Source organism: Marmota monax, unplaced genomic scaffold, assembly GCF_021218885.2.
Source record: "Marmota monax isolate L192 unplaced genomic scaffold, Marmota_monax_Labrador192_F-V1.1 WCK01_AAM20220418_F8-fsc00079, whole genome shotgun sequence".
In the NCBI taxonomy this organism is placed as follows: Eukaryota; Metazoa; Chordata; class Mammalia; order Rodentia; family Sciuridae; genus Marmota; species Marmota monax.
Window position 1 is genome coordinate 880761 of NW_026694099.1, and position 9730 is coordinate 890490.

Here is a 9730-nt window from a genome sequence, read left to right on the forward strand (position 1 = left end):
ATAGAAGATACAGAGGCAAACCCACACAGCTACAGTCATCTGATTCTTGACAAAATTTCCAAAAACCTATGTAGGAAAAAAAAAAAAAAGCCTCTTGAACAAAGAGTGTTTGGGTAATTGGATATCCATACTTAAATCACTGACAATAGATCCCTAGCTCTTACTCTGCACAAAAGTCAATTCAAAATAGACAAAAACCTGGAAATTAAACCAGAAATTTTGCAACTACCAGAAAGAACACAGGAGAAACACTCCTACATATAGTCATAGACAGCAACTTCCTCAGTAGGACTCCTAAAGTTCAGGAAATAATACCAAGAATTAATAAATGTGTGGCATCAAACCAAAAAGCTGCTGCACAGCAAAGAAAACAACTGCATGAAGGTAGAACTTAGAGTGGGAAGAAAATCTTTGCTAGCTATGCTTCCAACAGAGAATTAAAATCTAGAATACCTTAAAAACTCAAAAAACTCAACACCAAAATCCCCAAATCAATAAGTGGGCAAATAGACACTTTTTAAGAAGCACAAATGGTCAACAATTTCATTTAAAAAAAATAGTTCCACTTCTTTAGCCATCAGGGAAATGCAACTCAAAACTACACTGAGATTTCATCTCATTCCATATAAAATGGCAATCATTGAGAATACAAATAATAATAAATGCTGGTGAGGATGCAGGGCCAGAGGAAATCTTTAACACTGTTGGCGGGGATGTAAAGTAGTACAACCGGTATGAGAATCAGTATGAAGTTTCCTCAAAAGACCAGGAATGAAACTACCATGAGATGGTTCAGTATTTACACAAAAGAACGAAAGTCAACATATTATAGAGATACATGTATACCCATGTTTAGAGCAGCAAGCTATGGAACCAGCCTAGGTGTTCATCAACAGGTGGATGAATAAAGAAAATGTGGTATAAATACTCTATAGGGTTTTATTTGGCCATAAAGAAGAACAAAATGATGTCATTTGCAGGAAAAAGGATGGAACTGAAGAGCATCATGTGAAGCAAAATAAGTTAGATTCAGAAAGTCAATGGGTATGTTTTATCTCATGTATGAAAGCTAGAGAAAAAGAAAAAAAAAAAGGATCTCAGGGGAAAAAAAGACGAGAAAGTGTTAGATAGAGGAAGAAGATCACAGGGAGTGAGGAGGGGAGGGTAAAAAACAGAAACTGGGAAGCTCCTAATTATGCACCAATAAAAATAAAATTAAAAGAGAAAATATTTTAAAACTTTAAAAACTTATTTAACTGGGTGTGGTTGAGCACATCTGTAATCTCATCAACTCAGGAAGCTGAGGCAGGAGAATTGTAAGTTTCAGGCCAGCCTCAGCAACCTAGCAAGGTCCTAAGAAATTTATTGAGATACTGTCACAAAATAAAAATAAAAAGAGCTAGTCTATACCTCAATGGGAAAGTGCCACTGGGTTCAATTTCCAGCACTAAATAGATAAAATAATTTAAAAATTAATAGCCTCTTTACTCACATTTTAAGCAATATCAGAAATCCAATCACTCATTTGCCTTCTCAAACATAGAAAGACTTCTAAAGTCAGACGATTTACTGCAGTCAAGTTATATCAGTCAGTTTTATAATGGAGGATACAGTATAATGGAGGATCTTGTTAATTTGGTAACCAAAGAAAGAAAGAGAAATTACACCAAGGACCAAGAACTATCCCAATGTCTTCTTCCCATGATTTGCCAATAAAGAGTAAGCCCCCACTGGGGGAGGTAACCACATCTGTTTAATTGACCAGTCAGTCATCTTGAATGACTGAATAACATCTAGTAGATGTTCAATAAACACGTGTTGAATAAATGATTAAGAGATGACTCAATTAAAGATTCTTCACCTCTCATAGTCCAATTCATCTTTCAAGCCTGTTTTTATGAAACTTCTCAGGAAGATCTTCCCTCATTGCTACATACTGGATGTTTTTGTCTCCCTAAAATTCATGTGTTGACCTTTAATGTGATGGTGTTTGGAGATGGGACCTCTGAGAGAGAATTCATTTTAGATGAGGTCATAAAGGTAGAGCTCTATGATAGGATTAGTACCCTTATGAGGAAAGAAAAAGACCAGAGCCCTGTTTATCTCTGCCATGTGAGAATACAGCAAGAAAATAGCCAACTGCAAACAAAGAATTGGGTCCTCATTAGATTCCAAAGCATCTGGCACCTTATCTTAGATTTCCCCATCCCCAGAACCATAAGAAATAAATTTCTGTTGAGTCACCTAGTGTTGGTATTTTATTATAGCAGCCCAAGACTAAGACACTCAACTATCCATCTAGGTCAGAATTTCCTATGAGCTCTACTTCAGAACACTAATGGTAATTGTTTGTTTGTGGGCTTTTTAATGTCTGTCTTCCCAATACTCTGTCTCTGTATATCTACAATCTAAAGCAGAACCTTTCACAGAATAAGCTCTCAACGAATGTACGTTGAATGATTTAAACATTTTGCTTCCTTGTTATAATTTAACTTCATTAGAAGTTTCTGTCACTCTTGGTCAGAACAAAGTAAACTTTCAATCCCAAAGTCCCTATTGTCTCGATGGTAATGAATCTCAAGGGAAGTACAGATGTATCCAGCAAGAGAAGAGTGAGAATCTCAGATGGGTTAAGTTTGAGCTGGATAGCTTTGTGTATCTCTGCGTTTCCATGGAGACCAAACACAACTCCACAATCCAGGCTTGCTGCCAGCTCCACAGAGACAAGGGGTCTATCATGAATAGCTTATCCCCAGAATCTTCTATGGACACCATGGCCCCGTAGAGTGTGTATTATTAGTCAGAAAACTCTAAAGTATAACTGAAAGTGAGTCGTATAAATCTGCATCAATTGATGTCTGTGTCTCCTTTAACAGAGGAGAAGTAGAAGGATAATTCATTAAGTTTCTATATTTACTTCCCCAGGAAAGTAGTAAACAGTGATGCAGTGGGACAGGAGTAACAGTAGCCTCCTGAGAAATCAGTGAACCTAGAAGTTCTGAGGACTTCCAGAACAGATCTGGGCACATGTCAGTCATAAGAGAGCCAGGAGCAGTATTAAGAGAGATTGGTTTGGGAAAACATGAAGGTTTGGTAAGGACAGGACCTGTCCACGCACATGACCTGCAGACCATGCCTTGGCTCCAGAGCTTCGTTCACTGTGAAAGTCTAACTTTGCAAGTCTAGTGAACCCAGAGGAACCATAGTCCTCAAGCAGCACTGAAGACCCAGGAGCTTCTGATGAAACTAGGAACTATGTCATCAGAACTGCCTGGGAGAATAATCGAGCACCTCACCCGGTGGCTAGTGAAGTAACCAGTCTGGTACAATCTCAGGAATGGGGTAAAAGGAATTGGGTTCTTCTGAACACTCTTGCTAGAAGTCTATTGTTTGTTTCCAGGTGTCCATTGGCAGGCTATGGCACCACTGACTTCTTTGAAATTTCATTGTTATTAATATCCTGACTCATGTTCAACCAATAAGTTACAGAATCCCAAGGCTTTTCTTATGCTTTCCATTAACAGTCATTTGCTTTCCCTTTGTCTCTCCTGAAATGTTCTACCCAAGTCTTAATGAGCTCACTCTGTTTCTTTTTATGATTTTGGGGTTTAAGCTATTGTATAATTTATAATTTCATACAAGTCATAATGAAAGAAAAATCACCCACAATTCTCCCATCTTTGCATGGTAATTATGTTCATTTTTTCATATTCATATCTAGTCCTCCTCCACTTAAATTCAGATTTTCCTTGTCTGTGAGGTCCTATGTTATCATTTATCTGATTCAATTTTATCACATTAGTTCCTGCACTCATCCTGGGTAGAGTCAGCTTTTCAATAAACAGAAGCTTGCTTTAACCTGACATTTCCATAAAAACAATCAATCATAAGGTTGCCTTCTTCTTTATCCAAATGTCTGAGAACAATATTAAGCAATGTAACCTAGAAATAATAATCACTAGAAGGAAAGATATATTCTTTAAAGTCAAAATTGAGCCCATAAACATCTCTATCAGCATTTATTGTTTTATATTACTGAGGGAATTATCTGAAAGTATTAAACATAATACCCAAACTCTAAATGTGTGCTTTCCTCCATTTACATACCAGATTCACAGGACATGTATTCCTCAAAAAACAAATCAACCAAATAATAACAAAAAGTTCGTAATGGCATGACAGAATATATGTTATAGCAGTATATGGCAAGGAAAGGGGTACAAAATAACATAATCTATCAGTATAGTTATGTAAACTAATACATAAACAGTAAATTAAAAATAGAAAAAAATACAATAGAAATACATCAAATTTTTTTTTTTCTTTTTCAGTTGTTGGAAGATAGAACCCAGCTTCTCTCATAGAATAAGTAAGTGCTGGGGCTGGGCTTGTGGCTCAGTGGTAGAGCACTTGCCTTGCATGTGTGAGGCACTAGGTTCAATTCTCAGCACCACATAAAAATATATAAAATAAAGGTCCATTGACAACTAAAAAATATTTTTAAAAAAGAAAGAAAGAAAGAAGAAGCAAGTGTTCTACCGCTAAGCTACACCCCAGCCCCATCAAAATCTTAGAAGTTGTTTCCGGATAGGTATAGGTGATTTTTTTTTAAATTTTTTAGTTGTAGATGGACACAATACCTTTATTTTATTTGTTTATTTTTAGGTGGTGCTGAGGATCAAACCCAGTGTCTCTCGAATGCTAGGCAAGCACTCTACCACTGAGCCACAACTTCTGCCCAATAGGTGATTCTTTTTATTCTTATTCCTCTGTATTCCCTAAATTGGCTTGTATTATCTCTATGATTTCAATAATTTTGTCCTAAACCCACCATCTTTTTTTGTAATTTTACTCTTACTATTATTGTCCTAATAGAGTTTCAACCATGGAGAGATAAAAAAAATAGCTTGGATTATATGATTGCTCACTTTGTAGCCAGACCAGGGCTAAATGTTGGGTACACATTACCCATTTAAATCCAGGGACAATATTGTTGCCTAGGTATTGTAACTATTCCCATTGAGGGATTGGTGTGGTATTGACAGGTAACTTGTCACAGATAAGTTAGTAAATCACACATTTGAATAAAATGCCTTCAGAGACTAGTGCCAGCATGTTGCTTTTCATTAAAAGTCGGTGACTCATTGGATGCCAGATTTTAAAAGGGAAATATTATAATTTTAGGAGACCCCTGACAGCATTTGAATGAATGTAGGAAAAGATAATCATCTGATCTAAAAGAATGAGAGGAATTTATAGTTTCCTTACAGAAAATAAGGAAATAGCAGAAAAATTGGTAAAAACAAAATGTACCAAAATACTTGCAAAAACTTGAGCAAAATTAGGTTGAAGTATACAACTTGATGCTAACTCAAGGAAGCACCCAGAAAACCAGCATGAGGAGGTAAAAACCAGGGCTGGTAGCTAAAAGAATTAAAAGATTCCTTAAGAACAAAATAGGACACTCATCCCTCTGTCTTTCCGGTTCCAGCTTGTCCTCAGATGCTCAGAGCACCACAGACCCTGATGCTCACCACCTTTGATACTCCAGCTTCAGCAGAGGTCAGAGGAGCCATGGGGAACCACACCACTACCACCGAGTTTATCCTGCTGGGGCTCTCAGATGCCTGTGAGCTACAGATGCTCATCTTCCTGGGGCTCCTCCTGACCTACCTCCTCACACTGCTGGGGAACCTCCTCATTGTGGCCATCACCCTTGTGGACAGGCGCCTCCACACCCCCATGTACTACTTCCTCCGTAACTTTGCTGTCCTGGAGATCTGGTTCACCTCAGCCATCTTTCCCAAGATGCTGAACAACACCCTCACAGGACATAAGACCATCTCCTTAGCTGGATGCTTCCTACAATGTTTCCTCTATTTCTTCCTTGGTACTGCAGAATTCTTCCTATTGGCAGTGATGTCCTTTGACAGGTATGTGGCCATCTGTAACCCTTTGCGTTATGTCACCATCATGAGCAAAAGGCTGTGTGTCCAGCTAGTGCTCTGCTCATGGATGACAGGTTTCCTTCTCATCTGTGTTCCTTGTTACATCATATTTCAGCAGCCGTTCTGTGGACCCAATGTCATCAACCATTTCTTCTGTGACAGCTTTCCACTCCTGGAACTCATATGTGCAGATACGAGTCTGATAGAGCTTCTGGGGTTTGTGATAGCCAATTGCAGCCTCCTGGGCACTCTGGCCGTGACAGCCACCTGCTATGGCCACATCCTCCACACCATCCTGCATATCCCCTCAGCCAAGGAGAGGCACAGAGCCTTCTCAACCTGCTCCTCCCACATCATTGTGGTGTCCCTCTTCTATGGCAGCTGCATCTTCATGTATATCCGGTCAGGCAAGGGTGGGCAGGGGAAGGACCAGAACAAGGTGGTGGCATTGCTCAACACTGTGGTGACCCCAACACTCAACCCCTTCATCTACACCCTGAGGAACAAACAGGTGAAGCAGGTATTCAGGGAGCAGGTGAGCAAGCTCCTCTCACAAAGTTGAGTCAGATCTGAGAGAGGGAAAAAAATCACCTCCTTGTCAACCTCTGCTAATGAAAGTCTTGTCTTGATCTCCATAGATTCTCCCTTCATAGACAATTTTTGCCAGGTAGTCTAACATATAGCCATTTCATATATGTATCATTATTAGTCCATCCATTCTTGTTCAGAAAACAGAAAATTTAATATGCCACTTCTGTGTGACATACATCTTGATATTTCTAACATTATTCTTTATGGTAAAATACTGAAAAATTACCCTCTGAGAACAGAAATGAACTAAAAACACCTACTATCCCATCTTTATTATAGTAAAATTTCTAACCAGTGCATTAGAGCAAGAAGAAAAAGTTAAAGGACTAAGCAAGAAAGGAAGAAATATTATCATCATCACTAACATGCTCTTGGAATTAATAAGTTCATGGACACAAGTTCAACCTATGGGAAGTTTAATGTTTGTTTTATATTTTATGCTTATACTCCAGTGATAAATATAAATTTTAATGTTTAATGATATTATTTTTCCATAGCATCAAAAAATATCAAATAAGCCAGGTGTGTGGCACATGCCTGTTATCCCAGTGGCTCAGGAGGCTGAGACAGTAGGATCACAAGTTCAAAGCCAGCCTCAGCAATGGAGAGGCACTAAGCAACCAAGTGAGACTCTGTCTCTAAATAAAATACAAAATAGGGCTGGGGATGTAATTCAGTGGTCAAGTACCCCTGATTTCAATCCCCATTATCAAAAAAAATCAAATATATAGGATAAAACTATTGAAAGATATACCTATCCTTTACTCAAGAACTACAAAGCAGCTTGGTCTGATAGCACACAAGTGTAATTCTGTCTACTCAGAAGGCTGAGTCAAGAAGATAGCAATCCAAGGCCAGCCTCAGCAAATTAGTAGACACTGTCACTCTCAGCTGGAGAGGCAGGGCAGTGATAGAGTGCCTGCTTTGCATGGGTGAGGCCATAGGTTTGATCCCCTATCCTGCAAAAATAAAACAAATAAAAAGAACTACAAAATATCATTAAGGAAAATAGAAGACTATATAATTGGAGCAATATTCCATATAAATAGGCTTAAAGATTCTATATTTTCTCCCCAGTTGATCTGGGTATTCAAGAGTCCTAACCAAAATCTAGAGAGAGAGAAATTGACACACTAGGGCTGGGGCTGTAGCTCAGTGGCAGAGTCCTTGCCTAGCACGCATGAGGCACTGGGTTCGATCCTCAACACCACATAAAAAATAAAAATAAAGGCATTCTGTGTATCTACAACTACCAAAAATAAATAAATTTTTTTAAAAAGAAATTGACATGCTAGCTCTATAATCAACATGAAAACACAGTAAGCCAAGAATAGCTAAGACAATCTTGGACAATTACGGAACCTGGTAATTGTCCAGGTTCACTTATACATATCATTTGAATTATCCAACACCTATTTGAGGTGCCATATGTGGCATTATGATCTCCATTTTCCAATAGGGGACAGAGAATCTCAAGGGTTAGGGGTACATGCCTAAGACCACCCAGCTGGTAGGAGGTGGCTGAGTCAGAATTTAAATTCAGACCCTCCAATTCCAGGTCTGGTATCCTTCCCATGTAGAGTGCTGCTCACCTTGAGGGAAACAACTCACCTTGGCAGGAAAGGAACTGTCAGAGGGCAAGAAGACTTGGTAGGAAGCGAGATGGGAAGATGATGTGGGCCCATTTCACAGTTTTGCCCAGGACCAAGCCTGAATCAACCTTACTGTCTGCCCACTGCCTTTGCCATCAGGTGAGAATTCCCCAGTGGCCTGTGGAGTGCTACACTGTGTTGTTCTCAGATGCCAGAACATAACTTGCCTACACATAAGAAAACACTAAGAGAGCTCACAAGGTCTAGAGTAGCTCCCAAATCTGATGGTCAAATTTGCTATGCAAAATCCAATCTCTCTCCAGACACAACTGCGCCCATGGGAAACAGACTTGAAGGGTCTGTTGGTGTGTATAGAGATGATAAGCAGCCCCATGCCCCTCACTCAGAATAATTTCCCCTTACTTGACATGAGTTAAAGAATCCATGTATTCCACAAGTTCTTCTTTGAGGAATAAATGTCTAAGATGTGCTTTGACAGCCCTAAAAATAAAAATTTAAAAAATACACAATTGCTCTAATCACATATTTTACCAGTAAAAATTGTTGAAGTCACAGAATTTATCACAAAAAACAGATGTTAGAATGTACTATTCGATCTTTGCTTTGAAAACAGGGCAAAGTACTTCCTGTTGGGGAAGCAAACTGTTGCACAGCTCCTCCAATTATAAAGATCAGTAGACAGAGGGAGGGTCCCAGGCCTCCAAAGGAGGCCTAATGAAATACAATTCTCTCCATAAACATTTCTCTGAATTTACAGCTACCAATCCTAATTCTAACTTACTCTAGCCTCCAACTTCTTTGGCCTCAAATTTACCTAAAAACTGTCCCTGAAACTTGGTGGACAGGCTTGTTATCCCTAGTTGGGTTCACTCTGAATCTGACCAGGAGCTCATCCTGACTCTACTTTTCCTATTGCAGCAACTGAAGATTAACATCTTGTTCAATCCAGGTTCCAACCTGTGAGTGGGCCAGATGTTTTGAAGGGAGTTGGGGATGGTGGTATTGTTTCCTTTTTTTTTTTTATTATGCTGGGATCTAACTCAGGGCCTCATGCATGCTAGACAAGCACTCTGCCACTGAGCTACAACTCTAGCCCTTAGTATTGACTTCTTTATTCTTTAAGTGAAGCCTTCTCATACTGTCGTGGCTTACTATATGGTCAGAAAAAGGTAAGTTTCCCTATTGGATTAAATGTATTCTAACTTCCACCCCCTAAAGTTGACACAGAGCAAATCTGAATGTGTGATGGCCATCAACCCTTCGAAAACAGTTACCACACTCTCCTGTCATCCATTTAGGTCTCCTTCTGAAAAGTTGTGAACCCCAACATATCCAAGAAGAACTTTAAATACTTTGTGATTTCAAAAGAGGATATAGTAGTCATATCACTGCCCCTTGTGCACCAACATCCACTTGCCCTCCCCATTTTAACACCAGCAACTGCCAATGTTACATCTCAGAGCTCTGATAGATTCTCTGGCCTCAGGAGCTGCTCTGCCTGTGCTCATCTCCTGGAGCTGCCACTCACCAACTCTCCTTCAGGGAAACTGCCTTCAGTGCACTTGGGAGCCTTCTGAA

The 9730-nt window shown here is 39.3% G+C and overlaps 1 protein-coding gene across 1 annotated transcript; it reads left to right on the forward strand.

The window, feature by feature from the left end:
- Positions 1–5574: 5574 nt before the first annotated feature.
- Positions 5575–6510, forward strand: LOC124107288 (olfactory receptor 6E1-like). Its single transcript, XM_046465214.1, has one exon. It carries the CDS (start codon positions 5575–5577, stop codon positions 6508–6510), a length of 936 nt encoding a protein of 311 aa, XP_046321170.1.
- Positions 6511–9730: the final 3220 nt, after the last annotated feature.

Bases quoted from the DNA above. Each gene is read 5' to 3' on its own strand.
- LOC124107288 (XM_046465214.1), top strand. From the start codon at position 5,575: ATGGGGAACCACACCACTACCACCGAGTTTATCCTGCTGGGGCTCTCA.